Source organism: Heloderma suspectum, chromosome 4, assembly GCF_057233095.1.
Source record: "Heloderma suspectum isolate Gila_16-S chromosome 4, 16-S_ref, whole genome shotgun sequence".
Classification (NCBI taxonomy): domain Eukaryota; kingdom Metazoa; phylum Chordata; class Lepidosauria; order Squamata; family Helodermatidae; genus Heloderma; species Heloderma suspectum.
Genome location: NC_139461.1, coordinates 305121337 through 305142156, shown reverse-complemented (window position 1 = coordinate 305142156; position 20820 = coordinate 305121337). Strand labels below are relative to the sequence as shown.

General features: G+C 43.2%; 1 protein-coding gene across 2 annotated transcripts in view; it reads right to left on the bottom strand.

The window, feature by feature from the left end:
- ARFGAP1 (ARF GTPase activating protein 1) overlaps window positions 1–16418 on the bottom strand; it is a 35422-nt gene extending 19004 nt beyond the window's left edge. For both annotated transcript variants that reach the window (XM_084854382.1, XM_084854381.1), the window contains exons 1-7: window positions 16278–16418; window positions 7765–7828; window positions 6899–7008; window positions 5530–5701; window positions 4911–5011; window positions 3648–3737; window positions 2134–2230 (exon numbers count right to left, since the gene is read on the bottom strand). In XM_084854382.1, coding sequence (XP_084710508.1) covers window positions 2134–2230; window positions 3648–3737; window positions 4911–5011; window positions 5530–5701; window positions 6899–7008; window positions 7765–7824 — 630 coding nt within the window. In that variant the 5' untranslated portion in view covers window positions 7825–7828; window positions 16278–16418. The remainder of the gene's footprint in view (window positions 1–2133; window positions 2231–3647; window positions 3738–4910; window positions 5012–5529; window positions 5702–6898; window positions 7009–7764; window positions 7829–16277) is intronic.
- Between the last annotated feature and the right edge of the window lie 4402 nt (window positions 16419–20820).

Genomic DNA, 20820 nt, shown 5'->3' with positions numbered 1-20820 from the left:
AACAGAAGCAGATGAGATTAAGAAGAGGTGGCAAGAATACACAGAAGAACTATACAGGAAAGATCTGAATGTCCCTGATAGCCATGATAGTGCGGTCACTGAACTTGAGCCGGACATCCTCGAGAGTGAAGTCAAGTGGGCCTTAGGAAGCATTAGTAACAACAAAACTAGCGGAGATGACAGTATTCCAGCCGAGCTATTTAAAATCCTAAAAGATGATGCTGTTAAAGTGCTGCATTCAATATGCCAACAAACCTGGAACACTCAACAGTGGCCACAAGACTGGAAAAGGTCAGTTTACATTCCAATTCCAAAGAAGGGCAACGCCAAAGAGTGTTCAAACTACCGCACCATTGCGCTCATTTCACATGCCAGCAAGGTGATGCTCAAAATCCTACAAGCTAGGCTTCAGCAGTATGCGAACCGAGAACTACCGGAAGTACAAGCTGGATTTCGAAGAGGCAGAGGAAGTAGAGATCAAATCGCCAACATTCGCTACATCATGGAGAAAGCAAGAGAATTCCAGAAAAACGTCTATTTCTGCTTCATTGACTACGCTAAAGCCTTTGATTGTGTGGATCACAACGAACTGTGGCAAATTCTTAAAGTGATGGGAGTACCCGACCACCTTACCTGTCTCCTGAGAAACCTGTACGAGGGTCAAGAAGCAACAGTCAGAACCAGATATGAAACAACCGATTGGTTCAAAATTGGGAAAGGAGTATGACAAGGCTGCATATTGTCGCCCTGCTTATTTAACTTATATGCAGAGTACATCATGAGAAATGCCGGGTTGGATGAATCAGAGGTCGGAATTAAGATTGCTGGGAGAATTATCAACAACCTCCGATATGCAGACGATACCACCCTAATGGCAGAAAGCGAAGAGGATCTCAAGAGCCTCTTGTTGAGGGTGAAAGAGGAGAGTGCAAAAGCTGGTTTGAAACTCAACATTAAAAAAACGAAGATCATGGCATCTGGCCCCATCACTTCCTGGCATATAGAAGGGGAAGAAATGGAAGCAGTGACAGATTTTACTTTCTTGGGCTCCAAGATCACCGCAGACGGTGACTGTAGCCATGAAATTAAAAGACGCTTGCTCCTTGGGAGGAAAGCTATGGCCAACCTAGACAGCATAGTCAGAAGCAGAGACATCACCTTGCCGACAAAGGTCCGTCTAATCAAAGCTATGGTTTTCCCAGTAGTAATGTATGGCTGTGAGAGCTGGACTATAAGGAAGGCTGAGCGCCGAAGAATTGATGCTTTCAAACTGTGGTGCTGGAGAAGACTCTTACGAGTCCCCTGGACTGCAAGGAGGTCAAATCAGTCCATCCTAAAGGAAATCAACCCTGAGTGCTCATTGGAAGGACAGATAATGAAGCTGAAGCTCCAATATTTTGGCCACCTAATGCGAAGAGAAAACTCCCTGGAAAAGACCCTGATGCTGGGAAAGACTGAAGGCAAAAGGAGAAGGGGACGGCAGAGGATGAGATGGCTAGATAGCATCACGGATGCAATGAATATGAACTTGAGCACACTCCGGGAGAGAGTGCAGGACAGGAAGGCCTGGCGTGCTATGGTCCATGGGGTCACGAAGAGTCGGACACGACTGAACGACTGAACAACAACAACAAGGGGGGGAGAATGGATGAGAATAATCTATATTACCCAATTTTAAAATACTGGGTTGGTATTTCTAGAAATACCAACATGGGGGCAAGAAAGATTAGCACAGGCAAGCATTACCTGAATCAGCACAAACAGCATTGTGGTTACAAAGGGTCATGCTGGCAAGAAAGCAAAGCAGATGGAGAAATCATCATTTTAGTTTGGGATGCTAAGAATGTATGTTTTTCACCTTTCTGACCAATGATCAAATGCTTCGTTAAAGATATTTAAAAGGTCCCAACTGTGGAGTTGTACAATGCACAATTCTTAATTTTCCAACATTACACTTGTACAGTTGAACTTATCTGTCTAAAATTGCAATGAAAATTCTCTCGTATTTCAACTACTTCAGACATGAGGTAATACAAGGATTCTTGGCTTTATTATTTTAAAGAATATTTTAGTGATAAGAGAAAAGACAGACTGCATCTTTTACTAATAAGCATATGGAAAGCATGTACTTACTGAATACAGGGAGGACATGGCATTATTGAGGAAGTCATCTTCCTTTTTTGGAGGAGTAACTGTATTCCCAAACCCCACATAGCGATTCTCTTGACCACTGAAGCAAAATAAACAAGAAAATAAGCAAATAGTGTTTATAATCAAAACACATTTCTGTAAAACACACACACTATACGCCAAATTAAACTAGTAGGTTATATTTCGGATTCGTTTGCTTAAGTGCAAATCTAATATTCACATGGAACCACTATAAACAAGCAATGCAAACAGCTTTCAACTGGCTTTAAGTAGAGTACTTTATTTCTAGTACAATTAATGGCCCTGAAGTGTTTACAATGGTCAGCAGAACCTCAGAGCTTCTTTAAGATTGCTCCCCTCAACAGAAAGGAGCATGGGGTTGTATTTAATAACCCCATTCTCAAATACCCAGTAGTGTGTGACTGTCACACAATCTATATGGCCAACAAGTTATATTCAACCTGCATTCTTCAGATTCATTTTATAGCTCTTTCTAATCAATAGGGTATGTTGATACTGAGCACTTCTATTCATTTTCAAATCTACAGCATCAGACTGTAGAGTTCATAGTGATTCATAGGAGCAAAGTACACATTACACACAGTATTGTGATCATTTACCCGGACTTTAAAACAACAACTAAGAAACATCCTTGGAGCTTGGAAGAACGACAAGAAGGGAAGGAGCTGTTTGATGCCTTCCCTTCCCACCAGAATATTACTTATCTAAAGTCACTCAAAGGGTCAATAGCTCAGAATTGGATCACACTTTATGCAGCAGTAGTGTTTGCCACATGGACACTGGCCTTTGCTGCAAACTCGTGTGAAGTGTGAAAATGCATGTCTGTAGATATGTAGTAGCCACAGCCCATGAAGTTAGTCATCTCATGTTCCCCAAATGTTTGGAGATGCTGATCTCCTCTAACACCTTGAGTGTACACTACAGCAAATATAATTGACAGATAAAGTGTGGGTCAGCCCCAAGTATGGATTTGAACCCTAGTTTGCTTTTAATATCACTGAAACAACCTAACTGTATATAGAGACAGCTTAAGAAATACCTCAAAACAATGCCAAGTAATAAAGAGTAGAGTACAGGAAGATAATACACTGAAGTGCTCACACTAGCCAGAACAGTTTTCAAACCAGAAGATCACAAATTTTGGTTTGGCTTATTAGGCAGCCATTATTTGCCATCGTCACCAAGTTCTACCATCCTGAGTCTTCTGGCACAGGCAAAGAACTTAGGGGAGGGAAAAGGCTGTTTCTTATTTTGTATGATGCTTTGCAGAAGCCTAAATGCAGTGAGACTGACTCATGCTGTTTCTGCAAAAGTCTGCTCCTCTTGGCAATGAGTGGAGAATTCAATCAAGGGGATATTTGTGCAGGGCATCCATGGCAAGGATGGTCATCATGGGGGCATGGGGGGGGAGCGAGAATTAACTGTTGGTAATCACATTTGTGGAATTCTGTATCAGACAGAGAAGTGATTTTTACCCTTGATAGGAGCCAACATCATCATTTAACCAGTCTTCAAAGGCTTTGTCAGAAGTGGCACCAGCATTCTGTGGTTGGCCAGCAGAGCTTCTGTAGAGAAGAATGTAAAAGTAAACTATATGAAAGACAAAATAGTATGTATGAGTCTGGGCTCCCTAGTCCCATATTATGATGTGTTAATCTGTGCACTTCTACGAACATGGGATGGCTGCATATAGGGCTGAGGCATGGATGGGAGTTCAATCCATCCGGATATGCCAAGACCTGCCCCTTCTTTATAAACACATCTATTTTTAGTTGTCATAAACCCAGCCTAGGCTGCCCTGAAGTATGGCAGTCCTGGAGTGCAATTAGTGATGTCTTGAGTATTCAACAGCGTTTTTTAAGGTTACTTTAATAATATACGTAACAAAGTTACATACATCAAACATTATGCCATGGTACTTGAACCACTGGCAATAGCCATTAAGCGATAAGACAATAGCAGGGAGCTAACATAGATGGAAAATAACTTAAAACATCACTATATGCTGTGTTGACATTGCCTATTCCTATAACTGATGGATACTGGAGGGGGAAAACAAAGAGCGTGTGGCATCTTTAAAAGCAAATTAGCAAGGGTTTTTCTGGCGTGGGGTTATAATCCTGCAGATGTTTAGAAGATACACCTATGTAGCAATAAGCCTGCATATGCAACATAAGAATCAGATGTGCAAAAATGATGCAATGCAAACTTTTAAAAATAAAATGCAGAACCTTGGTCAGATTCCTAGGGACTAAGAAATAACAAATCACAAAAGTTGTATAATTGAAAGCCAAGAAGGAAACCACGTTAAATTAAACTTGATGGTAGTTTTTGCTCCAATAACAGTAGTTAACTTCTACTACCTTACACTGGAGCTAGACATTCTTGATGATATGTAGCTGCTGCAACAGCCCCACATCTCCTCCTCTTCCCACAATAACGTGTACTAAAACAAACTGACATCATGGCTGTCCAAGTTTGTGCCACACGTCCAATGCACTGATTGCTGCTTGTAGCTGCAGAGAAACTGAGTGCAATGATTCACATCAAATGCTTTGTATTACTAAACACTACCAGTGGTGAATAGAGTAGGAGATGTGTTTGAGCAGGTCGCAGTAATAGCCATGTGTACTCCGGGGCTCCCCATCATCTAACTCCATCCTTAGAATAACCACCTTCTGGTGGTTAAAATAGCAGCCTTAAAATAACCACGCTGAACAAGACCAAGGAATTCCTACCGGTGAACTGAGGACAGAGCAACTTTGGGTTGAGGTGGAGTCCAGTTTCTGGCAGAAGAAGTTTCAATTGACCATTCTTTACCTTCAGCCAATGAAGCCACCTAAAAAGCAATATATTTTATAGAAGATGCCAAAGCCTGGGTGAATTTTGAGGAGAGGGTAAATTTGGCAATTGTATATCAGCCACCAAAAATGTTGATCTGCTTTTCTTTGCCCCACAGACTTGGAACACATAATTTGCTTCTAAGATTTGGCAAAAGATATGCAATTTTATGTGGGCAAGCAATGAAATTTTATATAATAAAAATGAAACATACCGAAAGCGTAACTTCCACTCTTCTACGTTCCTTAAAAAATAACACGCACAATAAAAAGAACTAGACAGTTAAGTATCAGTAATTTCCCTATTCTAAACTCAGTGTCTCTCATTTCTCAGAAGTCACAAATTGTAGGAACAGGATAGTCAGAAATTTTAACTTTTTATTCCAAGACCTTCCTCACCTATCTCAGAATTAACAGGTTAATATTCACAGAAATGGAAGTAGAATCCATGTCTCTAAACCAATTAGGTGTTGAAATGATCAGGTTCCAAGGATGCTGAAGTTATTGTTTAATTAACCTTATCTCTGAAGAGTGCTGCAGCTTTGCTGTTATACTTCTCTTGCATTGACCAGCAAGGATCATAATCCACCTGCGACTCTAAAAACTCTCGGAATTTATGATTACCACCAGCCTTCATTTTCTCCAGTTCAATGTCCTTCCACTTGTCCATTGTGACAGAGCGTACAAAACTGAGAACCAAAATACATCCCATTATATAATATAAATATATATAAATATCACATTGTAATTAAGCAGCCCAACAAATGATTTCCCCAACAAATGATTTCCCGAACGCCTCTTATATGGCAGGAAAAAAATTAATTCTGAGCTCCAGGAGGAACAATCCTATGGAGTTGGATTGGGGAGAATCCATGGCAACGCTAACTTGCTGGGCTCACACCAGCCAGGGCACAAGGTGGCAGGGCTGGCATTTTTCAAGTATTTTTCTTCCTAGTTCATTCTCCCCCGATCCTTCTTCCAAAGGGAAGGAAATAACTACACCAGCTCCAAAGCTGACATAGTTATCCTCCCTTGGGGGGGGGGGGGCAGTGTCAGAAGAATGGAAGGATTTTGGAACTGCAGGATTCATGGCCTCCCTTGATCTGACCCTGGTGCACCCCCCCCCCCTTGGAGTATCAATGGTAGAGACGTGATGTCAGTGGAGATGTCTGCCACTGCAATGAGGATGCCTCCGGAGTAGACCTCCTCCTTTGCCTGTGGAATTTCCTCACTAGCCACAGAGAGGACGCTCTACAATATCTTATGATTTATGACTCTACTTAGAGCGGGTATAGGCAATGAGTAGTCCTCCAAATGTTTGTAGGACAAAACATCTGGAGGGCCATAAGTTGCCCAAGCCTGACTTAGAGACATCTTCTCTGAAGCTAAAACTGGATTTTAAAAAATACATTCTAAATGAGTTGATCTTACTCTTAAGTGTAAAAGAAATTCAGATACTTTCCAGAACTTGCAGCAATTTTACACTTTTTAAATCTTCCTCAGATGTCTACTATCAGAGAGGTAGCTGCCTTCTACCGAGTCAGACCACTGGTCCGTCTAGCCCAGTACTGTTGACAATGACTGGAAACAGCTCTCCAGGGTTTCAGACAGCAGTATTTCCAGGCCTACCTGGAGAAGCCAGGGACTGAACCTGGGACCTTACGCATGCAAAGCAGGTGCTCTACCACCGAGCTATGGCTCTTCCCCATTAGATATCTCCATTAACTCACACTTGGGAGGATAACGATAAGACTTATCAATCTTAACTAAATGGCAGGTTGCTTTTTTCATTTTTTAAAACACACATAGTTCTGGGTCCTAGTAAATGATTTTTGTATTTATTTGCTTTCTTTTCAACAAAAATGTATTTGTTATCAATGACTAACCTGAGATGAACACCCAAGCCTCTATGCTTTCCTGAGCATTCCAGACAGATCCAAATTCCATAGGTCACACTCACCCACTGGGGGTTAAATGCACCACATTCAAAACAAACCTGCAGTGAGAAGGAGCAAAAGGGTTCTTTCAGTTTTAAACAAACAGTCACTTCAGATGAGACAGACCAGACACAGCTCAGAAAAGATATCAAAAGTTTAGAATTGTATATTAATTTGACTTGAAGAGTAATTTCATTAAACATCTGGGGCAAAGAAAGTGCATCTAGGTTTTGTTCTGTTAGCTTGTTTTGTTCCTTGCTAACATGAGCTGAGCTTTTATTCCAGCCCATACACCATTCCAATAAGATAACAGATTTTTTTTAACTTTCCAGACTGGCTACAACAGGCTGACATTTAATGCAATGCACTGAATAAAATGATCCAGATTAAAAATGGAAGATCAGTAGGACGGCCATCAACTCAGACAGAGTATCTCACTACACACACTGATGTGAGGAAAAGTTCTGTGAGCACATGCACAGAACTGCCAAATTCCAGACAAACCTTCCTGAGCATTGAGATCAATGTCAGATACCCTTTTCTAGAGGTGACTGTGCATGTATGAAGTGTTGGGGTAATCTGCCCAAGTTATCCAAAATGTGATATATACAGGTGGGAATCACTGTGATATGCATTTTGTGCATACAAAAGTCATATGGTTTGGTCACAATGATGAACTATTTGTGGCAAATGGTCCAGAAAAAGAAGTTTACATGGCAAATCTGTATGCTAATAAAAGATTCATCTATGTGAGATGAAGGTGACTCATTGCTGCTTAATCATATGCTACTAAAAGGATACACCAAACTGCTTACATTATTCTCATCCTGTACTCGGACTTCTTTAAGGACCTTCCTTGTTCTTGGACTTGCCATGGTCCTGCAACAGAGAAGAAAACAAATGTAGACATAACATTGTAGTCCAGCACAGATGTTACAGCAGGTCACTACAAACCACAGTTCATCAATCAGGAGGAAGCTGGAGAACAAACACGTACTCCTTCCCCCTCACTTCTTGGCATTAGCCACTGTTAGGTGTTGCATTTAAACCAAGGTTAATATTAATCAGGTACTCTCAAAACCATATTTTGAAACTGGTTTGTACAAAGCAATTTTGAGGGAATCCGAGTAAACATTACCTTGTTGTACATGCAATGCCAAACCATGGGAGAGAAGAAGAAAGAGCACAGGGTCCCAATGCTGGATTGCAATTTGCAAGCCATGGTTTAAAAGGGAGCCAGTATTGTATCTACACTGGCCCTCTATGGTGTTAGCAGAACCAGTATTTTGCACCTACTAAGTACTGCCCCTGTACCAAAAACATTATAGAATTGGGAGCATAAAGAATCTATTAGGGAAAACAGTTTTAGTTAAATATTTCAGAGTCATCATAGTTATTGCCAGAATGAACCATTCTTTTAACCTTAATTTATATTTTCAAAACAACAAACCTTTTACTTAACACACACCATTCTCAGCTGGGGAAAGTAAAAAAAACAACAACCTCCAAACCTTTAGCCAGTACCTTTCCATAATAAAACTTGTTTTTCATTATATTACCTCTACTGTCATGTTTTATGTGCTGCTCAAGCTTCTTTCACCTTTTGTTTAAAAAACAGCAGTGACATGCTGTTTTGCAGCAAAACTACTAGGCAAGGCCAGAAATTAATATCCTGCCAGCAAGTTGGCCAGCGTAATTAATGAAAAAAGCTGTATAAATTGAAGGAGCACATCATTATCGAGTAAGGAAAGGTTGTTCCTTTACAGACTTCCTTGCCTTTCATACAAGATTTGAAGTACACACTTCATTTAAACGACTGCCACAGAAAAATGCCGTGCCACAGCTGATGAGAGTTGTGGAACCACTGGGGTCTTGCAAAAAAATTGTAGGAAAGGGGAGGACAAAGGATGCTTCCAGACATGGCTTTTATCACACCATTGCCCTGGCGCATTCACAGAAGTTTACGGAAGGTCCAGATGATGTTGACTTCTACTCATGACCTTTCTGTCTTTTCTTACTGCTTCCTTTTTCCTTAACAAAGAAAATCCATTAAAAAAAAGATGCTACACAATGAATCAGTTCACACATAACAGCAGAAAATCATGGGTTTATTTAACCCATGATTTGCCAGGAGCCTTGCCCATCCGAGCAGCTGCCATTTACTGTAAACAACCTTTGATCGGAGATTGTTAGCACGATGTGCGAACCCAGGCCAGTGGGTTGTTTAGGCTAAACAACCCAGCAGCTAACCCATGGTTTATTGTTGGGCTAATCGCTAAACAACCCACTGGTCCAAGTTTGCATGTCACACTGACAACCTCCAATCACATCTATCAGAGGTTGTTTACAGGGAGCAGAAGTGCTCATACACAGTGCACATTCCCATAAATTGTGGGTTAAATAACCCACGAATTGCCACTGTGACATGCAAACCAGGTCAATGTCTTCTAATTGCTGGCACCAGCAGCCCTCCATCTGGAAGCACCAAAAGAGATGGATATCTTATTTTGGTTCTCCTTCATCTCCTGTTTTTTTTTTCCCTTACAGGCAGCCTAAAAATAATTGTAAATACATAAATTTCCCTGCAATATTTTTGCTGGTTCACACTTGAGGGGGTGGTAAGGCGAGCTGAGGACTGATCCTGAACCCATTATGGGGACTTGTACTAAACAGGAGAAGCAACGGCCCTACCACTTCTTTCCCTTTAGCCAAACTTCCAGTCCCAACCTTCTATGGACTTATTTCTACATGTTCTCTGCTAATACAGAAATTCCTGGCAGCATGAGGGCAGTGCATGTGTGAAATCCTCTGCCTGCAGAAGTTAGGGAGAGGGAGCTCTGATTCGTGCTACTTTTTTCTATATAGGGTTTTGAAATCAGCAAAGAGCATGCCCTTTTTATTTATTTATTTGATGTATTAGCCACCCATCTGGCCAACTACCCAGCCACTCTAGGCAGTGTACAATACTAATACTAAATTTACATAATCAACTGAACCAAAAAAAAATAACAAAACGCTGCTCTAAAAAAACACTAACTCACCCCAAATGTCCACCTGAACAGCCAGGTTTTTAAAGCCTGGCAGAAGCTCATCAAAGAGGAAAAGAAGGAATTGTTTAGGAGAACAGAATTAGAGGATAGGCAAACTTCCTGCCATTACTTTGAACCCAGAGACTTCAGAGGAACAAGGAAGAAATAGCACTGGAGCCTGTGAAAAGGGATAGCAAGTTAATGCATTTGTCTTTCTCATGTCCACTTCTGCAGAATGAAATCAAAAGGTACTGTCAAAAGACTCGGGTAACACCTTGTCACTACTAAATGCACAGCAACAAATATTGAAAAAAATATGTGCACAGCATTTAGAAAGAAACATGAAAGATATTCATATTAATATATATGAAGCTGTCATATACTGAATCAGACCATCAGGTCTATCTAGCCCAGTACTGTCTACTCTGATTGGCAGAGGCTCTCCACGGTTTCAGGCATGCAAACCTGAAAACATGCAAAACATGCCCTCAACTATCAAGTTATGGTCCTTCCTACTGTTCCAGGCATACTGAGGTACATACAAAGGTTGCCATTGTTAAGGTAGGTCAGACTGGTTATTATCTTACAGACAACAGTGCTCCCCTCAAAATGTCTCCTACGTCACAAAGAGACATAGCTGGACAAGCCCACCCATCCACTGAGCTAAGCAGAGAGTTTTCTTTGGATCCAATTTTTGTTATAATGGAATTTTTGTGTTGTTCTTGTTCTTTCTGCTGACTGGTCCTATCAACTGTCTAGCTAATACTTCTGTGCATCTTCTTGCAGTCTTTGGGTATCAGCAGAAATGCTATTGTAAGAAATAAGTGATTTGCTGGATTTCTTTCTTTCTCTTTTTTACACCTCCAGTATTCCATAGATGCAACAAATAATGAAGTGCAGCAAATTATATTTCTAGAAAAGATATAGTGCTGAAAAAAGACCAGACATATTTCAGATTCAACAAAAATTGTGTAACATCTTATAGAACAAAAATTTAAGTATGGCTGCATTAACAGAAATTAATATATAGTTATAAAAATATATCCACATCTGGTAGATTCCTGTTAGATTCTGGATATCTTAACGTACTACTTGTTAGAATGGCGATTTCCAAATGGTAGTCTGAAGGAGCTTCGTGGGTGGGTTGCTAGGCTGCTCTCAGTGGGTGTCAAGGACAGTGTAACACAAAAAGATAAGAGGAACAGAATGCTGGAGTGTGGTGATGGGGTTAAAAGGAGAGTCCTAAACAAAGACAAAAATATTTCTTTGGAGGTAGTGTTTGTGTGTGTGTATGGGGTGGGGGAAGGGTTCTACAAAGAGTAAAGATGTTGGTCAACTAACCCTGTTATAATGCAAATAACACTTCTTTCTAAAAATCAACCATTTCAGTTAAAATGGCTCTGTCAGCCAGCTAAGAAAAGCATACAGCTTTGAAACTATTCCTATGAGCAACGTTCTATGTCATTGCTTCCCAAACTTTTGATACCAGGGGCAGAACTCCTAGATTTAAATTGCAAGTACACCACTCCTATACTTAAAAAAGATAGAATATATGTTATATGTATCAGCTTCCAGAACAATGGGCAGGCATCCTCTTTGCAATATCAGGGTAGTTAATATTTGCCTCCTGCTGTCCCCTGTGCCCAGTCAGAGCCCAGTGATGGGACTGTCCTTCCTGGGTAATGGTGGTACTTCATGGATTAGGCATTTATAGGTGGTTCCAGATGGAGGGCTCTTAGTGCTACCAATCAGAAGGCATTGTGCAGCAGTTCCAACTTTTTCTCCTTAACCAATTTTCTGCAGTAAGAAAAAAAGATGGAAGGAACAGTGGGAAAACACAAGGAGAAGATGTTACAAGTAGAAGATGTCATCTGGACCCCCATAAAATTGCGTGAATGAAGTGGGGAGATGGCACCATAAAAGCCTCACCTAGAAGCACCCTATGAAGCTACCTTATAGCAAATCAAACCACTAGATCCATCTAGCTCAGTAGTGTCTACACTGATTGGCAGTTGCTCTCTAGGGTTTCAGACAGGAGTCTTTTCCAGCCCTGGAGATGACAGGGATTGAACCTGGGACCTTTTACATGCAAAGTGTGCGCTCTATCACTGACGTACAATCCTTCCGCCATTCATTTCAGCTTAGTGCAAGGTGCATCAGAAAACCTCAGCAAGTCCTTGCTCTCTCCCCTAAGGATGATATCCCTGCCCATATTTTGGAGGGCCATGCTACATATGGTCTTCCCATTCCAAAAGCCATAAAGTGGAGAATGCATCCAGTAGGGTGGCTTGATTTTTCAAGGCACATGTCAGCCCCTCTCACAGCACACTCATGTGCTCTGGTACAGTTTGGAGATCACTGTTCTGTGTATTAAATTAGGCACTGTTCCACATTCATTCTCATAACCTGAAGCGGTTTCCAAAACCAGGCCTTGACAAATACTGCAAATCATGGGATGTACTTCCAATGTTATACTTCCTTCTACAGATTAGGCAGAGACAGGAAATAAGTGACATCTTACAACTGCATCATTAGAATGTGAAAAGGGCACTACACAAAATTTAGACTGCATAGCCTGCCAAGGTTATGCTGTCCACAACATTGACAATGCTTGCTCAAAATGTACAAGAATTGTTTCCTCTTGTACTTCTCCAGGAGTCCCTGCCAAAGGAAGTGAAGTGGGTGGCTACCAAGAAGAGGGCCTTTTCTGCTGTGGCACCCTGGTTATGGAATGAGCTTCCCAGAGAGGCTCACCTGGTGTCTACATTGTACTCTTTTCAGCACCAGGTGAAGACCTTCTTATTTTCCCAGGCATTTTAGTCTTCTAGTTCTGTGGTTTTAAATCTGTCTGCACTGCTGCTAAGTTTTATTTCGGTTTTACTTTTATATTGTAGTTTAAAACTTTTAAATTGTATATTGTATTTTATGCTGTATTTTGTGGTTTTAACTGTTGTGAACAGCCCAGAGAACTCTGGCTATTGGGCAGTAGAGAAATGTCATAAATACATTAATAAAATATAGCATGGCACAACACCTACAACCAGATGCTGGGATACTTTTTAAAGCTCTAATTCTTAGATCTTGAGGCCCAGTTCATGTATCACAATAACTATGTTATTGCAGTCTAAATTTTGTGTAGTGCCCTTTTCACATTCTAATGATGCAGTTGTAGTGGCATAGTTGCCAGTTTTTTTAAAAAAACTTGGTTATTTTAAATGTGGCAACATGCTTGCGCACACTTTTGCATGCTGCCTAATCAAACAATCAATCAATCAATCGGGATTGATTAATGTGCAAACTAGGAACTCTGGCTTGTATGTTCCCCAACAAGCCAGATGTTTAACCACTTCTGCTTGAAAAGGGAGCAATTGGGCAGTGTGCACTAGCACACTGCTGCATTCATAATAAGCCTGAATTAAAAAACAAACAAAACAGGGTTAACATGACATGCAAACCGGGTCATATGGCAGACATGGTTTTCTTAAAGCAATTTTTAAGCCACAAAAAAGAATATGAAAATGAGACTTCAAGGCAACAAAAGCCCAAGACATCATACATAAGAATACAAACAGAGGGTCAAAGATAAAAACAAAAGGAAAAGGAAAATACAGGAAGATATTTTGAGATGGTCATGTACTGTCTACATAGTGTATAGCAGTTATGATTTGCTAGCCTAGGCACCATCTTTTCAAAGAGCAACTAGGCTGACCTATATACCAATCTGAGGCTAAGTCCCTTTCTAACCCAACCCTTATTCTTTGCCCATACCACAGCTGGTGGTAACTGAAAGCTCCAAATCAACTCGCTATCTGTCCAGGAGAGAAATGCCTGGAAATAACTGCCTGGACCATCCCACATGTTTCTGACACTGTTCCTTTCCATCTGTAGCCAGCTATGAGGATGTGGTTTGTTACCAAGGTTTAACATCTCACCTCAGGGCTCAGGTGAATGGTGACTGATTGCAGGCTGCTAATTGCCAACTCTTAATTTTAAGCCACCAGAGCTTCAAAGCCTCAATTGCTTTTGAAAAGTTAAGCCAATACTAGTCACAAGCATACACTGGCGTACAGACATTACTCAAGGACCTGCTATCTTATCCACCTTCCCAAACAGCACATTCTACAAACAGCAATGGTTGGTAGATGAAAAAGAACCAGCCATTGTTTGGTAGCAAACTGACTTATTACCACAATTCCAGCATATATAAAGCATCACTTTGGGGGTTCTGCCTCCTTAGGTCACTTCAGATGTTCCAAAGGAGTGGCAAGAGGAGGTGCAAATAACTCCCACTTTCTCTTCCTAAGCTTCCAGCTCTCATTCAGAAAGGGGAATGTAGGTAGATATTTGTATTAAAAGTATTATGGAGCAACAGTCACTAAGCAATACTGCATTCTAGCATATATCAATAAATGGAACCCCAGGAATGTCTCCACTGATGTTTACGAGACAAGAACATGGATGTACCTGCATGTAACCAGACAGAGAAGGTTTTGAAATTGGACGTGTCTTTCCCCCTTTCTTTAGAGAATCTTTATGCCACAAAGGTCTAACAAAAGAACTTGTGGACAGCTGAGTTTATGAACATTTTTGTTAGCTTATTTGCGAAATCAACACATTACCTTTTAGAAATGCACAATCAATGTTTGTGTGTGGGGGGGCGCTATTTCAAGAAATGAAGGCAGGACACAAAGAATCCCTGATGTTTATAGTCATTTGGGCTTCTACAAGCTTGATGCTAGTGCTTAGAATATAATTTCTAGCCCTATACGCATTACTGAGGATTTGAGGAGGGGGAAGCCCTGAATCAAGGTAACTGAAGCACCCCTTGTGTAGATCCTTATCAGTTTAAATAACCGAAAGAAAGATAGTATTTCCCTACATCGCACATCTGGGGTTTTATTGGAAAGGCCTATGAAAAACACACAAAAGTACACCTGGACAGGGCTGTAGAATCCACTGAACAGTCTGCGAGCACCAAAATACATGACTTGAGGTTATCCAAAAATGCTTGCAAGAGAGCCTCCCTAATATAAACCACTCTGCTCTTTCAAAACACACACACATGGCACAAAAGGAAGATAAATATAATGAATAGAAATATGAGCTAAAAACATTAGCAAGGAAACAAAATTTAATTTTTAAAAATGCACACACACATTGAACTGCATTCCCATGCATGTTCACTCAGACATCCTGCTAAGCTCAATTGGTCTCAATTAGGTGTGCATAAAATGGCATTGCTAGTTCTTCTCCCCACCCCCACCCTAAATAGTCAATCATACTTCAAATTTCAAAATGGTGAAGGGGATCAAGGAGAAAAGGTAACTCAAAGTACTGATGTGGCATAGTGTCCCCACTAAGCCACGAAGATCACTGGATAACTTTGAACCACTCGCCATCCCTCAGCCCAACCTACCTTACAGGGCTGTTGTGGGCATAAGGGGTGAGGGTGGAAGAGCCACATACACTGCCCTGAACTCCTTCGAGGAAGGGCGAGAGAAAAACGAAATTGACACATACTGAGAAGCCTTCACAGGCTTCTGCTTGGGTGGAGCATGCAGACAAGCAGCCAGCACAGTGAGACAGACTCCACAGCCCTCGGCAGCAAGCTGTCTCAGGGCACAATCCTATGTTCAGACAGAAAGAAGTCCTACAAATCCCAGCACCCCCCAGCCAGCTACGCTGGCTGGGGGATGCTCGGCTTTGTAGGACTTTTTTCTGTCTGAACACACATAGGACTGCACCCTAAATCAGCCTTCCCCAACCTGGTGCCCTCCAGACGTCTTGGACTACAACTCCCAGCATCACCCAGCCAACCCTTCCCCATTCTGAAATCTGAATTATGACCGACTTCGTGCTGGGGGGCGGGGGGGGGGGCGAGAACTAGAGATGCCATTTTATGCACACCTCATCAGGAGTAAGACACAACCCTCCCCGAGGGCTGGGGGGGGATGCTGGGAGTCGTAGTCCAACACACCTGGAGGGCACCAGGCTGGGCAAAGCTGGTCTTCATGACGACGACGAGCAGCGCCTCAACGGCCCAGCATCTTCCCCTCACCCACCCCTGTGGCGGGCGCGCGCGGGGAGAGGGAACAATCCTGCCTGTAAGCCCCGCTGGCCAACTCTGAGGGGAGTCAGAATTCGAACTCGGCACCCCCAGCCCCGAATCGGGCACGCGGGGGAGGGGCGACGATGTGGCCTGAGGTGCCGGCCGGGGGGGAGGGGCGCTCGGGCCGCGGCCCCCTCCCTTAAAAGAAAACTAACCGCTCCCTCGGTCAGTGCCAGCTCGGGGTACGTACCGACGAAGCGAGGGGCGCAGCGGCTGCGGCTCCAGAACCGGCGGGCGCGGCGGCAGACCAGTCAGTCAGCCGGCTTCTTTCTTTCCTTTTTTCCTCCTCACAGCGCAGGCGCCGCCATAGCCGGCTACGTTGCCACTTCGCAAAGGATTCTGGGTAGTCCGAGGGGGGAGGGGGGAAAGGAAGGGGAGCGGAGCGCCAGGTCTGGCCCGCGAGGCGGACGGAGAAGCGGTGTGCGCCTGCGCAAATCCACCCTCCCCCCCTCCCCGTCCCTCGGTCTTACTCTCCTCTCGGAACGTCTTGACGCGTCCTCACCAGCGATACGGAGAGCCAGGCGGCGCTGGGTGATTGACAGGCAACGCGAGGGTGGGGTGGGGAATAGTTACGAAGGGAAGAACGTTCAACGGGCGGCTGGAGCCGAGGCGGGCGCTGATTGGATGCGCCGCGCGAGGCCGGAGGAACGCGCTCATTGGCGGACGCGCGCAACACCTGTTCAGAAGCTGTACACGCGAATGATTTGAAAAACACAACAGGCAGATTCACACGTGCATTTCATTTACGGAGTTCCAGGCCACATTTGGCGAGTCCTCCAAGAGCCGCTTATGGTCTTCCTGACTGGTTCTGCGTAAGGGGCGATGATTATTGTAATAAATCAATATATATTGTAAAAAAAAAAAAGAAAAAAAAAGTAAATACTTATAGGGTATTTGCTGCCCTGACCATAGGTCATACCGAAAATCAGGCTGTGTGTGTATACAAAGAATTAAAATGTTTTGAAACAGGCTGTTGAGATGATTGTTCAAGTCTGCTTGTTTTCCTCTTCCCTCACCTTCTCTTTTTCCTTTTGTGTCTTTTTATTTATTTATTCAGTTTATATATGAATGCTCTAGCTGTATACAAAGTTAAAAACAATTTAACAAAAAAATCAAATAATGAAAGCGTCACAGCATAAAAGCAGTATACAACAGCCAACGAAAGGAACAAGAGTTCTAAAAAGGGGAGGCCTGCCAGAATAATGGAGTCCTTAATTCCCAGTCAAAAACCTTCAAGGAGGCCAGCAGGCGGATTTCAACGGACAGGTCGTTCCACAACTGCAATGTATGGCTGTGAGAGCTGGACTATAAGGAAGGCTGAGCACCGAAGAATTGATGCTTTCGAACTGTGGTGCTGGAGAAGACTCTTACGAGTCCCCTGGACTGCAAGGAGGTCCAATCAGTCCATCCTAAAGGAAATCAACCCTGACTGCTCCTTGGAAGGACAGATACTGAAGCTGAAGCTCAAATATTTTGGCCACCTAAAGTGAAGAGAAAACTCCCTGGAAAAGACCCTGATGCTGGGAAAGATTGAAGGCAAAAGGAGAAGGGGACGACAGAGGATGAGATGGCTGGATAGCATCACCGATGCGATGAATATGAACTTGAGCACGCTCCGGGAGAGAGCGCAGGACAGGAAGGCCTGGTGTGCTGTGGTCCATGGGGTCACGAAGAGTTGGACACGACTGAAAGACTGAACAACAAAGGAAAAGGCCCTCTTCCGTGTGGCTGCCAATCTCACATGAGGCAGCCGCAGTAGAGAGCCCTCAGAGGGCCTTAGGTGGTGGGCTGGGACATAGGGGAGGAGGTGCTCCCTAAGGTACCTGATAGTAAGCCTGCAGACAAGGACTGCATTGTTTTTTTTAAAAAAGCAATCTGTCTACAATGCTGCTTAACAATTTTAGGTGCTTTATAAATAAGTAATCATAATTTTGATAGTCACAGCCTTTCTGACTTGAACATATTTCTTAGAAACTATCACATCCAAAGATTTAGAGACAATCTCTGGATCTATAGACTTCACACCCAATGGCTGTAATCTGGAAGATAACAATTTACATCTAGTATTTTTATTTTTATTTAAAACAGCAACAATAAAACATGGCCATGATGGCTGTGGGTGGTGGGAGTTGTAGCCCATCAACTGCAAGACAGCCTCCCTGGTTTAGGCTGAGTAGGCAACTCTCTTCCTAGATGCCTACTGCTGTAGCAGCCTGCTAGCCTCCTCGTGCTACACAGGAGATTTAAGGGTCCCTCTCATTCACACTAAAGAGACCTGTAGCTGCCTCCTTCCATCAATGACAAGATAATAAACCCCAAAAGCTGTGTACGTTGAACAGAACAGTGAAACGTATGGCGTGCATTAAATAGCCAATGGCTGGGAATTGTGGGAGTTGCAGTCCACGTTTGCAGGGCATCAGGTTGGAAAAGGCTGAATTAAAGCCATGGTTGCAGAACTTCTGATAGCCAAAGCATATGTCCCCCCCCCCTCCATATTAAAATTGGAGACAAACATCTCTCTCTTTTATCTGGCAATATTTACTTCTAATGGTGTTAATGAAGCTGATCCTGTGGGCATGGCATGTCCCTAATCTGGCTGTGCTTCCTGATAGGCAACTTCATCTGAAGGTTAGGTTGGTTGGCTTGCCTTATTATTGGCAACTTCTATTTGTTTTGTAAATGCCCCCGGCAGAAAGGGGCCATCACCCTCCGCAGAGCAGACAAAATTAGCCTAGATGGGCAAATAGTCTGACCTAGAATAGAGCAGCTAAGCTTCCGGAGTTTTCTGGGTGATTCTGCTGCATCTCTTCAGGAGTGATGGAATAATCCAGTGACACCACTGCAGACCCACAACAAGATCACTTGACCCTCAGCAGAGACTGGAAGGAAACCAGGCTGAAGCTAGCAATTTAGGCAGGAACACAGTAGGCAGCCTCTTCTGGGTGGGGTTTTTGGCCTCCTCTGGGCGCTCCTGCCCTGTCCTCCGAGGGCTGCCACTTAGTGGGCTGCCACTTAGGCTCTGCTGAAAAAGAGGATGTGCATCATCAAAAGAGGGCACAGGCTTGCATAAAATTTGCATATGTTGATTTATGGATACACATTTAGAAATAACAACTATAATTTAAATGGAAATACAATCCATCTGACCCACCTGTGACCAGGTGGCCTGTGGGTTTGCTCAGTCTGCTGACCAGGTGCTCACTGTGGATGGTGAACTTCAAGGCCTCTTCTCTCTTTTCTTATGGCCCTTTATCTTTAAACCAGACATAGACTGGACAGCCCTTCAAGTCAACTCTGCTTCAGGGATGAGGAACCTCTGGCCCACAGAGGCTTGGGCTCCCTTTGTGGGCCCTGCCTACCCCCGTCCCCCAGCCCCTTCCCAAGCCCCAGCTAGCTAGCTGGGGCTTGGGGAGGAAGTGGAGAGAGGGGTCCCCCTGTAATTCCACTGCTGCCATCTGGCCTAAGAAGGGCTCAGTGGGGAGCAATTCAGCCCTTCACCGAAAACCTGTTTTCCACTCCTGCTCTACTTAGTAGAGGATACCTTTAAAGAGAGTGCTGACACATGGCCACCCTAGGTTAGGCAAGTTGCAGCTGTGGAGAGGGCCTTTTCTGTGGTGGAGTCCCAGTTATGGAATGTCCTTCTTAGACAGGTTAGGCCACCACCAATGTGTTTCTTATTTAGGCAAGAAGTCAGGACCTTTTCATCCTTCAGGGCTTCCTTAATGGCCGATCGGTGACTGCTCTTTTTATTGCTTCGCTTTGTCCGGTTAGAGGTGATTTTTAGACTGCTTTTCCTGCTAGATGTGGGTGAGAGGGTTTTTTTTTATTTTAATGGAATTGATTGATTCAGTCCTTACTGTGATTTTTGGATTGAATAGTGTAAACCACTCTGGATATTAGGATTCCTACTTTTAATACAAAAGCAGCATTGAAATATTTTCAAATGCATGTGTGAACTGGATGTCCCATCGGGTTTAGTCATTTGCCCCCCTGCCCCCCCCTTGAGCCTCTCTGTGATTGGCATAAGCCGAAATTAGCAATGCTGATTCTGTTGGTGAGGCCTGTTTCTCAGAGCACTTCATGTGCACAGCCTCCAGGGAGCACTGTTGGACAGCTGTTCTCATCTCCCTCCTCCAAGTAGAGCACTGTTTCTCTCTCGCTCTTGGTTGCTCCGCCTTGGTTAACATACCAGCCATGAACACTCATGCACCGTGTGGACAACTAAATCAGTGGATGTGATCAAAATTGCCCCCAGTCAATCGGCAAGCATTTTCCATGGAAGTTACGTTAAACAAATTGTCTGCAAAAACACGCATGCACACACACAAGATCTAGCTAGTGCTTGTCTTGTCTATTTCCCCCCTGCCCCTCATTGTAGTTGTATCTCTTCAGCAACATCAGCATGGGACGCTGCATTACGCAATGGTGCCTGGGGTCTAGAATGCAAGGGATGGGGAATATTGTACCACAGCTCTCCAGCAGTCAAGTACGCCTGGTTGAAAGTATATGGGTGGGACAGGCTGTGATTGCAAGGTAGAGCTGCTTCCAACAACCATTTAAAACTAATACGGCATTTTTCAATAGAGCTCCATACTTTATCTAGGAGTCCTGTTGGCTGTTGTTACATTGGTGTTTCCAGCAATAAACCCATTCAATTTTGCATCCTTAAACTGATGGGCATCCTTAATCACCCATGTACACCTGCCTGGGTTCCCTGTGAATAAGCTCTGGAG